Genomic DNA, 12,822 nt, shown 5'->3' with positions numbered 1-12,822 from the left:
CTACGATTCACGTGCACATGGAAAGAGAAAACATCCTACATGCCTTTGACTATTCCTCATCTAGCACCTTTCGAAATGCCAGCAGTATTTTTGTGTGTTGGGTACTTCTCCTAATCTCCTGTTCATCTTTACTCTAAGCACCTTTATTGAACTCTTCCTGCTGACCCTTTCTGCTAGGGGTTGACCTTGAACTCCTGTCCTGAAAGGCTTCCTCTGTGGATGAAGGCATGGTCACCATGCAGCAGGGACCACGGAACCCTCTGAAGGAGACTACACTGATATCGCGGGGGAGATGCAGGCCAAGGTGAAGCCTGCCGGGAGCACCCCATCTAATAAGGCACACTCTTTCACTTGGGCAGCTTCCACTTTCTCCGTTGTACTTGATGGTCAAGAAAAAAAGAAGATAAAATCCCGAGAACCACTGAGCTAGACGACATTGCCTTTCTGATTAAGAGCTGAAAGACAGTGAGTATGGTCAGCTTCCTAGAGCCTTGAGGAAAGCAGCAGAGTTGAAGGTGCCGGCAGTGCGGGCGCCGTTGGGCATGGCACAGCCTTACCTGGCATGGTCCCATTCACATAGCCGTTGACCGTGTACATGACGGACGGCGATCGGCTCCAGCCCTTGCTTTCATCAAACACAGCAAACATCAGCACGTGCTGCTTGTCAAACATCCTCTGAATCCCGCCCTCACTTAGGGTGCCTGGGAAGGAAAGATGTGCTTGTCAATTGCATCCCAGAAAGAAAACTCTCATTTCCTCTTCCCAGAGAGCAAAGAGTTTAAGGCAAGCAACCCATCACAGTGAAGTCAACTTGAGGAAGATCTCATTTCCGAAATAGCCCCTTTATCAAGTCACGATGATGGGGGGCTTATTAAAACCTGGCTGCCACGTTAAGCATTTTCTCTGGCACCTCATAGCCTTGAGGAATGGGGCTTTAAGGGTAAATTTGATCTGGCACAGAGAGGACATTTGGTGAGTGCCAAGGATTTAGTGAAAGTACCCATGTCCCCTCCGTGGCAGGCCAAGCCAAAGGCACCAGAGCTCGGAGGGTAAAAACATCGCTCTCCAAGTGCAATCCAGCCGTCCTGCTTGTACAAGCAAAGGTGTACTAGGTATGGTTGAGAGGTTCGAGATGAACCCATGCTCATACAGGGAAAAAGGCAGCTGAAAGGAGCAGGAAAGAAGAGCTGTTTCCCAGGTTTAATTCTTGTAGGGCCGTCTCAGTAGCCTCTAGCTCCCAGGCAATGAACCCATGTATTTGTGCAGTAAGAACATGCATTAGGAATTCGTGTATGTGTAGACAGGTGGTGAGCTCATCACGTTATTTCCCACAGTGTAGTTTGTTCATTTTGATGAAAGATGAGCTAAACTCTTTTCAGGGACAATGAAAATGCAGGCTTGCTCCTCAGAAGCCCAGCCAATGACATTGCGTGTAAAGTGGATCGAGTGCGTTTCCAACCTGCCACCCAGAGTGTTTGGCTCTTTTAGAAAAAAGCAAGCTGGAATGGTGTGTGTTTGTAGACCAAATTACCAACCCAAAGCTCAGGTATGTTCAAGTTCTTTCCAAGTGCGATCAGCAGGGTACAGGCTGCTGCGCACTTTCAAAAAAACTTGGCTTTGCCCTGACCGGTGCGACTCGGTGGGCTGGGTGTTGTCCTGAGGACGGCAAGGTCATTGGTTCAATTTCTGGTCAGAGCACATGCCTGGGTTGTGGGCCAGGTCCCCGGTGGGGGGCATGCGAAGGGCAGCTGATGGATGTTTCTCTCTACACTTGATCTTAACCAAAAGGCCGAGAAGCGATGATGGATGTTTCTCTCTGACATCTCTCCCTTCCCCTCTCCCTTCCCTCTCTCTAAAAATAAATAAATAAATCTTTAAAAAAGAAAAAGGGGACTTGGCTTTGAGGTAAACATTTCAGGCCACACAGGCCTGGCCGCAGAGCAAATTCTCAGACAGGAATTTACTCGGGAGAGGCTCCGGGACGAGATGCCGGAGGGACTGGAAGGAACAGAGGAGGCTTCCAAACCCTCAGGCACCAACGTGCCCGGCGGTCTGGTTTCCACACCCTTCTCCCTCTGCTCGGTTTACAGAAAGGCTCCCAGATTCTCCCAAGCCTCATTCCATTGCAGTACTCCTTACCATTCCTGTATCTTTGATTTCTGTGTTTTTTTTACCTTTCTTACAAATAAGCAGAGGGCCGATCAGCCCAGAGTTGAAGTCCTGTATCAGATTTGCGTAGGAGTAGTAGATGTACGTGAGGCATGGTGGGTCATCACTGGTGGGCCCACTGTCCTCACTGATAGTCCACTCGTAGGTATATTCGTGGCCCGGAGCTACAGCATCATCCATCTTCTCTACAGGAAACGTGTGGTCAGCGTAGGAAGCACCTGGAGAAGTAAAGGTCATGAACACACCTGGACAGCCTGTGAGGGTCGCTTTGCCCTCACTCCCAGATTTGAAGGAATGTGAGAGCTCCATAGGGACAGCTGGCCCTCTCTGTAGTGAACCTTCATTATTTGGGAAAATTCACATTATATCCACTTCTGTGTCTACGTTATTATATGGGCTTGAGTCCATGGCGATCTGAAGTGATTTAGACGTGTTACTAGCACATTATTGGAGGTTGAGTAAATTAACTTTCCAGGGTCTCTAAGTAGTTATTACTTAAGTGTAATCAGAGAATTGAATCGCCTTTGATCAGTGAACCATCTCAGAATATGCAAATGGGTTATATTTTCTCTGTGGTGCTCGATAAGACATCTTATATTTAACAGGCTATTAGCGCGGGCGGTGACTACCCTCAGACCCATTTATATATTGTTGTGTTTTGAAGTGTAAGTTTTTCATTTCTTCTTTCCAACCACTGCCACCTTCAGCCCCGTTTCATTGCTGTATCATGTCTCCACCGCCTGACTGTCTCAGCTCCTTCCCCAGAGTCTAGCTCCTACATGCCGTTGAGTTGTCCTTAGAGTGTGAGAAGTGTCCACCCTCCCAAGTTTAGACATCTTGCTTCAAAACACCCACAGACCCACCATTAACCCTTTCATATACTCCTCTGTCTCTGCCGGTGAGAGAGGGGAGGCTGTATGTAGAAATCGGTCTTCCTTATTGGAGAGAGGCCACTGAGATTCTGAAGATTAAAAGAATTGCAGAAGGTTGGGGGACGCTTTCAACAACCAAAGGAAGATGTGGCTAGAGATGGAGCAAGTGCGGTCAGGAAGGAGAGAGGTCAGTGCCGACAGCAGCTCCCTCTGTCTGCGACATTCCTCTTTAACTGGGTGAGAGTTTCACTGGCATCAGCTGGTGCCAGAGTCTCCCTGTGGGATGCAGGTCTCTTTGTTTGGTACAAGATCTTGATAAATTCCTTGAGGTGGAAGCTGAGGCCATCAGAGTGTGGATGTGGGCAGACATTAAGGATTTTTTTTTAAATAACTAAAATGTTTTACATTATAGGGTGAAGCGCCTGTGGAAACTATTCTTACTGAAGTGACCATACTTTTTTTGAAAACAAAAATGCTTAATTTTCCCCTTCCCTGTTCCTTTTCTTCTCTTTATTCCTTTCTCTTTCCCTCTTTCTCCGTTTTGCCATCTTTATTGACTTATAGATCACATATAATAAAATCCACCAATTCCAAGTATAACACTTGCTGAGGTTTGACAAACATGCACAGTCCTGCAGCTGCCATCGCAACCGAAGTACAGAACGTCGCCCTCACTCCAAAACTTCCGTCACTCGTGCCATTTGTCCTCAAAGCCTTCCCCTGCCCTCGGGTCCAGACAACCCCTGGTCTGCTTTCTGCCACTGTCCTTTGTTTTCTGGTAATGTCATAAAAATGGGTTAAGACACGCCCTTGTGCTCATTAGTGGGAGGATGGCCTATCTTTTTTCATCCTTTCCTTTTTACCGGTCTAGCCTTTAATTTAAAGTGGATTGCTTGAGTCCAGCATACGGTGGGTGTGGGTTTTTATCCAACCGTACAATCTGTCTCTTATTTGTAGTGTTCTTGCCATGTATTTTTTAATATGATTATTGAGATGGTTGGGTTTAAATCTACCTTCCTGCTATTGTCTATCTGTCTACCTGGTCTTTGTTCCTTCTTTTATTCTTTCCAGCTTTTTTTTTTCTTTTTCCTGGATGGAATGTTTTTTATTGTTCCTTTTTATCTCCACTATTGTCTCGTTAGCCTTGCTTTGTGTCCCACCTTGTAGACAGAATGTTCCTTAAAGCCCCAGATCTGAGTCCTGTTCCTACTTTAAATCCTGACGATGGTTTCTTGTTTCCCAAAGTCCTTAACACGAGCCACAAGTCCATGTATGTTCTACCCCTACTCCTCTCTCCATTCTCACTCTGTGTGACTCTCACTCACCAGTGACCGGTGATCAGTCACTCGGGCCCCTTTGAGTTCCCCGGACATGCTGAGTTCCATCCTGCCTCAGGGCCTTTGTAGATTCTATTCCCTCTGCCCAGAGCGCTCTTCCTCCCTTTCTTCTTTTGGATACGTGTGTGATCATCCTTCAGATGTCCACTTAAACGTAAGCTTATTGCTGCCCCGGGTTCTTACTGTGCTATGCATCCGTTACTTTTACAGCACTCATCACAGTTTAGAATTAAATGTGTGATATTATATGATTCATTTCATCTTATCCTCCTAGATAATAATCATTTGCATCCTGCACATGGTGTGACCTGAGTGAGCTCCGCAAAGGCAGGTGCTGGACTGTGTCTGTCTTAGTGTCTCTGGTGCCTGTCACAGTCCCTGGCATGGGCAAGAGGCTCTGTGAATGTTTGGTGAACTCTCAAGATTTCAGGTCCTGCGGGCTAGAACCAAGGTCCTCAAGTCATAGCTCATGGGCGTGTTCTAGTAAAATTGCGTGGTATTAAGACAAACTAAAGGCCAACATTAACAGTATGGGAATATTATGTAAGAGTCTGGATTGCTGGAGTCTCTTAAAAACAAAACAAGTAGACCCTGATGCCCTGGTGCCATGGGACCAAACTCCTGCACAGAATTTGCCTGGACGTGAGTCCTGACTGTCCCCTCAGATAGGACACGGCTCACTGATCACCAGTCCCTACTGGACTTACTTTTCGTTGAATTGCCCTCTCGGCTACTGTGAGTGTCTGAGTTTGTGACCCTGGCGCTAGTGGGAAGCGTAACATGGGGGTGTGTTTTTTCCCTTTTCCTAAAAGGTAGTTTGACATTGATAACCATATTTACTATAGACCAAACTTTCACTCTGCCGATAAGAAGGATTTGAGCGTTCAAATGATCAGGAGCTGACAAACGTCAAAAGCTTAAATAACTTCCTGTAATATTGTTCCAGTCTTATCCAAAACCAAAAAAGCGTGTATGAGGAAGAGTCTCTGATAATACACAGGAAGGATTTCTCTGGAAAGTTGCAAAATAGCTTCTGTAGCAAAGCACAAACAGGACTGATAAGGAGAGCGGTGAGCTCAGGTCAAACCTCGTCTATTTGACTGGGACACGCGAGGCGAATTGCTGACCGGGTCTGTCTCGAAGCTGTCTCGAAGCGAGCTGCTGGCCCTTAGTCAGTGCCTCATGCCTTGTGGCCTTTGTGAAGTTGAAACGGAACGTTCCTGGGCATGATGCTTGCACTGTCCCAACTGCTGAAACAGCCCAGGGGATGCCTGTAGGAGAGGATGGCGTTCTCTGTTGCCTTCACAAACTCTCAGAAGGACCAAGCGCAATATTTGTAGGGGGAGAGAGGACTTTTGAAGTTCTTCCTTTTTTTCTTTGGATAAATGAATGCTTGTCCTTCAGATATCGGCTTAAATGTCAGCTTACTCATTCCCTAATCTCTGATTACACATCTCATAATAGAGATATGTATGGATGTGTATCATCTGTGTTTATGATATATATACACATGTCACAGCATTATATGCTACATATGTATAACAGCATTATATACTACATACATATAACAGCACGCATCAATATTTAGTTAAATATTTGTGAGCTTATATGATTAATGATACTTCTCCCATATTGTGAGATCTTTTTGTTGTTGCTGTACCACTTGCTAACTGTGTAAATTTGGGAATGCTTCTGATCCCCCGCTGAGCCCCAGTTTTCTCATTCATCATTAGATAGCATAATCCCTGTACTAGCAATAATAATATCATTTTGGCTAGGTCAGGAAAACCGGGAGGTACATGCAACGTGTCTGGTGCCCAACCATTGCTGTGGCGCCTGAGGTAACACGCTTCAGCATGTGGGTCCTTCCCCAGCCTCCTGCCTTATGTCTTACTCCCAATAAGATGCATCTGAAGCACTCTCGAGCTCTCCTAACACATGTGAGCAAGATTGAAGGTGACGATGTGTCTATTCTAAAGGGGGTAAAAGCTGGTAATAAGATTAGGTAACTACTCACAATCAGCAGTAAAATTAATAAATTTCAGAGCAAGGGGAAAACAAACATCGCCTCCACTTTCTAAGTCAGTCCTCAGTCCCTCAGTGTAGTTCAATCATTATCGTGATCATCATCATCACCACCATCATCACCATCATCATCACCACCACTATCATCATATCATCCTATCACCATCATCCTACCACCATCACCATCATCATCACCACCATTATCATCATATCATCCTATCACCATCATCCTACCATCATCACCATCACCATCTATGTTCTCAGCTCTGTTCCGGGCACCAGGGCACAAATGTAAGGAAAACAGCCTGAGACCCTGAGGGGCTCACAGCCCAGTTAACTAACAGTGGGGTACCTGCTGGTCCCCTAGTTGCTATAAATTTCACTCCTCGAATTCTTCTAGTGCCACTTCCGTGGAGATGCCACAGTTAGAATCCGTTACTCTTCTCTAATGAGAACCCATCAGTAGAAACATCTAAACATCACCTAAGAGGCTGTAACGCGCACGAGCCGTAGGAGGGCGAGTGATTGTCTAGTGACAGCAAACTCATGTTTAAATGGCCATGGCTCCAAACCCAGGGTGAGCTGAACACATGGTGGGTTGGAAATGGTCATCTAGTTGACCACAGTAAATTACGGAGAATCTCACATTCATATACTAGTTAAATACATGCATTTCAAATGACCGAATGAATGATTTTAAGTTTGCTGTATTAGTAAAAAGGCGAATTTTGGCACAGATAGTGGATGATATAGAGTTAGACATGGAGGCAGGTCCTGTAATTATACTGAGGATTACCAATGAGATAGTGTGGGGACAATTTTACCAATGCTTTTTTTTTCTTTTCACTTCAAAGTATTTTATTTTACCTTTAATCTAGAAATAAAACAGGTATGTTGTATCTTTGAATTTTCAACCTACGTAATATGAGGTATGAAATATAAACAGCTATTTAGAGGAAGCAATGTTAGGAAAAGCTTTTTTTTTTTTTGGTAAATCTAATTTTGACTCTGCAATCAAAATAAGTTAAAACTCTCAACGGAAAAGGAGAGAAATGCACAGGAAAGACCGTTGTCCTAGAACACAAAAAGTCCTTGTTTAGCTTCTCGCTAGACGGAATTCTTTACACAAGGGTAGCCCTTCATTTTACATTTACTCAATTCTGTTCCCTTCCTGCTTAGTCCTTAGTCAGCTTTGAAATGTGTTTTCTCTTGTCGTGATGAACTAATTACTTGCCAAAAGGCTCTCAGTATTTTTTTTTTTTTGCAAATGTAAAATGGTGTGAACAGTTTGGGGAAGTAAAGTTACATAAAGGGCCCCTTTGGTTATCCATTTGGGTGTTCCTTCATGAAATCCTCCCTTGTTACTTACTTTTTTTAATTAAACAGCTCTTTTTCTCTCCATTTACCAACTTCAGTGAATGCTTCAGTGGGCCTTTAACGATTCTGAGGCAATGAGAATATCGGACGGCTGGGGTTTTGTGAGGAGCCTGGCTCCACTGCACAAGGCAAGCCACTCTCTTTTGAAGGGGAGTTCACATTAATTCTCATGCACAGATTAAGGAGAATTATCATGTTAGCTATTACAGTTTGTTTCAGGTACTTATCATATACTCAAAGAAGTTTCTATGTTAGGCCAAAATATTCAGATGAAAAGTGAAAAATGCAATTGCCTGTGTTAAGTCAAACATTGGAATGTTTTGGAAAAACCTAGAAGACTAAGTGCTCATATAGAGAATTTGGCAACACTTAGATGCAAAGAACAATCTCCAGTGGAAATTTTATTTTTTTTATTTTTTAGTCAGAGAGTTGGCTTACCAGCAGACAGCTGACTATTATAGAATTTTGTACTGTAGTACTTATAATGGAACTCACACATTTAAAACATGAGAATATAAATCAAATAAAAGGATAATGTAAGATTCATTTTGAAACAAACTTTTAAAGGTAATCTCACAAAGAACTTCAAAGACGTTAATGAACAACAAAAACTTGAAGGCGCAGCGTCACCAAACGCTAGTTACAGGCTTTCCGAGATTTTAGCCTCAAAGCAAAACTCTTTTAAGTGACAGAAAGTTTAAAAGTAATTAGGTAGAGTTGTGATTGCAGTTTAAAACATATTCCTATTAAAGACATTTCTAAAGGAAATGACCTTGTACGCATTTTTATAAATCACTATCAGTCCATCCTGTCTCAGGTCACTCATCCCTGCCCCCATGTTTGTCTGAGGTTGCCCTCAGGCACCTGACCCAGGCGAAGTCAGGAAACACCAAGCTACCACTTGACCTTTGTCGGATGCTGCCGGCTTATGGACAACAGGCCGGCGTGAGACTTCCACACCAAGTACGGTGACACCTTTCCTGTCCAGAACCTAGATTTCCAGCCATCGCCTAATTTAAGCATAGCCAAGAACTCGAAAGGGAGCCACAGAGAGAATGCCCAGGAACCAAGGCTCCCGGGCGAAACGATGCACAAAATCCGTGAATGAAGGCTCGGGGTCTTTACCTGTGGGTAAGACCATAGACAAATAACATCGGATCTCATTGAGAATCCGCTGACTCTTAGGCTGCACGTAGCCCTGACATTTATGGGGACCTGCAAAATCTCACGGTAGACTGGAAATCATGGTTTAGGGAGGGATTAGAATTTTGCTTCTCATCCTCTGTTTCAAAAGGTATACTGAGGAAGTACACCATTTAGAAAGACGTATACCCAAAGTAATTAAGAGGAAATATCTTAGGCACTCAATCTGGAAAATGTAATTATTCAAAATGACTTATTCCTCATGTGCTCAGGATAACTGACATTTTTTTTGCACAAGTTTAGTTCACTGTGGCGTCTGAATTCTGTGGGAGAGTTTTATCTCGTTTCACTATGATGACACTATCCAAGGCCAGGGCCCGCATTTGATCTAAGCTTCTGGAAGCAAAATGTGATGCCTGCACTATAAATAGCCATGAAGTAGCCACCGCAGCGACACCTAGCATTATCGCGTGTCAACTGTGTGCCTAGGAGTTTCCCGATTCGATGACTAATAATAACCTTAGCTGGAAGGGAACTGCTAATCCCATTTTATAGACATAAAACTGAGGGTCAGTGGTAAAGGAAATTGCCAAATTTGCCCAGGGCTCACATCCAGGCATTCTGGCCCTGAAGCCAGCCTTCTTCCCATGGCTATCTCTCCTTCCAGCTGCTGAGAGTAGGTTTCCAAATCCTGGTGGGGCTCAAAGGTTAACTCCCATATAAGGAGGAAGGCTGGCTAGCTCGTCTGGTTCTCTGGTTAGCTCAAACAGCCACAGGGAGGAGGGTTGAGTCCTCTTGGCCTATTGCTTGTCTCAACCACCCACCATCCACTGCTCCACTATCTACCTCTGAGATACAGAAATCCGGACTCTCAGGCAGCTAGCCCAGCGTGGAGTTTATCGCCACCCCTGGAAAAATAATTCAGACCGTAGCAGGAGGCTATCAGGGAGGGTGAGTGTCAGACATGAAGATGGTTTATTTTAACGCAGAGGGCACAACAAAATGTAGAGACTTGTCTTTTCCCATGAAGGAGACTCTTTTCTGCTCATTGAATTTGCATCTCATTTCCAAGACCACATTTCACTTTCCCACCCATCTGTGTTTACTGTCCCTAGAGTCTTGGAACCAGGGGCCCCCAGCAGGTGACTGGCGGAGGGGGAGGGAGCATTTGAAACCGCCTCTCATAAGTGATTGCTGGCTGTGGGGGAGTACAGGGACAGATAAACAGAAGGGGAAGAGGGACAGGGTTGCAAGGTTCACTTCCTGTGCAAACAGCCCAGCTCGGAATACAAAGTCCACAGCATTACCTCCTCCCACATTTGAAATGGGACCTGCATGGGACCTTGTGAGGGTCCTCTCCTCGGGCAACACCGGGCCGACTTCCTGATGCAGTCGTCTGGGAGCCTCGTAAGGAGGTTGAGTGGCTGTTCCATGTCACCAAATGACCATAGGGACATGGAAGAGATAGACTCCTATGCACACTGCCTCACCCAGCATCTTGACAAACTGGCCCTTTAAGGTGTCCGAAATTTCATAGCTAATGCTTCATTGGTTCTCCTCCAGCCAGAGAGCAAGCACTGGCGCGGAGGTCCCCGGGGAGGGCAGGTCATCGCCCTCCTGCCAGCCACTCATCCCTTAGCAGAGATGGGTTTGCACAAACAATAGTAAAAATACATCCATATATCATCAGCTACATGTCAAACTGTTTGAACACCAGAAAAAAAATTAATTGCGATGTAATTGACATGTATCATCATTTGGACAAATTTGGATTGAAGCATCACCTTTACCATCATAGCTAGTATTTTATGAAGTGCTTTTTATGTGCTAGGCATTGTTGTAAGATTCCCTGACAACAAACCTGTATAAAGAAGGCATGATTATTATTTTCACTTTACCGATGAGGAAGGCGAGGCACAGAGATGTTAAGTCACTTTCCCAAAGCCACACAGTCAGTGTCTGAGCCAGGCTTTGTGCCAGGCACTCCAGTTCCCGAACCGGCACTGGAAACCGCTCTCCTACTCAGTTACTCTCTTCAAGGGTGTGATGGTTGGAACACATGGGAGAAAGAAGATTTGTGAATTATAAAAGGTCTAAAGTTATTGTTAGGTCTGGGCAGGCCTAAGAGGAATGAAAATACCAGGCAAGAAAATGGCACCGTGGGAAGCTGCCTGCAGACCCTACCCAGGAAAAACAGATGAAGACTAGGGTCTGGGGTCGGCCTGTTCTGCATAACAGGATGCAGCTTTCACCCAGCAACCAGCTCTAGCCAATCAGACTCTGATACCCCAACCGCACGTCTATTACAACCCAGATACAATTTTCTTGTATCAGTTCCTAACAGAACTCTACTCTGTTCATTATGGACATCAGCGTAATGGAAGTAATTAGAACAATATCAACAACAGGGACCTCCTATCCTGTGGCTGATGTGGCCACTTTTATCTCCATCATCCTCATGATCGTCACGGTCATTGTCCTCAGTATCATCATCATCGTCATTGTCATCACTTACCGAGGGCTTTCCAGGCTCCAGGAGTCACGTTTATTTATTACAGTACCTAGGCAACCTCACTTAATTTCAGAGCAATATTATGAAGCGGGTATAACCATTCCCACCTTATAGATGAGAAAACTGAGGCTCAGGGTTGCTAAGGTCATTTAGCCAGGAATGATACAGCTGGAATTTGAACCTAAGCCTGCCTGCAAAGCTTATGTTCTTAAGCACATCACTATGTCCCAAATTTTAATACTATTTATTAATTGTCACCTGTTTACCAGGCTAGCCCGATGTCAGGCTAGTCTTATGACACTATTTCAAACTACGGTTATGGGCCAAATCCAGCCAGCTCCGTTTTCTTTGTAAATAAAGTTTTATTGGGATGCAGCCGTGTTCATTCACTTACAAATGTATTGCCTTTAGCTGCTTTTGCTCTAAAAGGCAGAGTTGAGTCATTGCCACAGAGATCACATGACCCACAAAGCCAAACATATTTCCTTCCTGGCTTTTGGCAGGAAAGTGTGCAGACCCCGTGCCTTAAAACCATCTAGCAACATATGGATGGTTATTCTCATTTTGCAGATGAGCACATTAGAATTCAGAGAGATCAGGTGATTTGCCCACCCAACTATCAAAGGACGAGAACCCAGCAAAAAACAACTGAGGTCTAGATGACGCCAGAACTTTTTCATTTTCCTCTCTGAAACTTACAGAGACAACAATTTCGTTTTCACCAGCTGCAGGAGAGTTCTCTGACATGTGGCTAATGAGAGGGTTTCAAACGTCTGACGGTGGTGTTAAAGAGTTGTACATTTTTCTCTGGTCAGAGGGAGGAAGTTCCTCTTACCTTCTGAGAATTTGCTGTACTTAATTCCTTGAGGGTGGATGCTTAAGGGCTTGTCTGCCTTATTTTTAAAGTGGACTTTCATGACGTCTCCAACTTCAGCATATAAGGTAGGCCCAAGGAGTCCTATGGAAGCAAGGACACATACATCAGGATCGCCAAAGACAGAGCTGCTGCACACACGTGAATGCACAGACACCACGCAGTAAATCCCGTGAGTGATAGCTGCCACTTCTCCAGGTTCTGAGGGTGACCTACTTGCCTTCCCTCTAGAAGGCTTTGCAAGCTCACTAACTCAACATCACATGCATTCAGGTAAGGACAGGAAGGTAGCAACACCTGGCCTGGCTCAAAGTCAGTCAAGAGAGGAGGAGCTATGGCTCTGGCCACGCCCACCCCATTCTGACCCACTGTAATTCCTCAGAGAAGACCTCTGGTCAAGAAAATAAAGATGTTCATTTTCAACTGCCCAGAGTGACGTGAAGAGAATGTTTTCATAAAGGCAGATTCAACACCTTCATGCATGAAGGCCAACACAGAGCTCATAGTTCCTGA

At 44.8% G+C, this 12,822-nt stretch overlaps 1 protein-coding gene across 1 annotated transcript in view; it reads right to left on the bottom strand.

The window, feature by feature from the left end:
* Positions 1–12,822, bottom strand: part of F5 (coagulation factor V) — a 50,810-nt gene that overhangs the window by 32,479 nt on the left and 5,509 nt on the right. Inside the window, exons 3-5 of the mRNA XM_024551927.4 lie at positions 12,271–12,393; positions 2,175–2,387; positions 558–701 (exon numbers count right to left, since the gene is read on the bottom strand). Of these exons, the coding sequence (XP_024407695.2) occupies positions 558–701; positions 2,175–2,387; positions 12,271–12,393 (480 nt within the window). The remainder of the gene's footprint in view (positions 1–557; positions 702–2,174; positions 2,388–12,270; positions 12,394–12,822) is intronic.

The sequence above is a fragment of the Desmodus rotundus genome, chromosome 12, assembly GCF_022682495.2.
Source record: "Desmodus rotundus isolate HL8 chromosome 12, HLdesRot8A.1, whole genome shotgun sequence".
NCBI lineage: Eukaryota > Metazoa > Chordata > Mammalia > Chiroptera > Phyllostomidae > Desmodus > Desmodus rotundus.
This window is presented reverse-complemented; position numbering and strand designations above follow the sequence as displayed.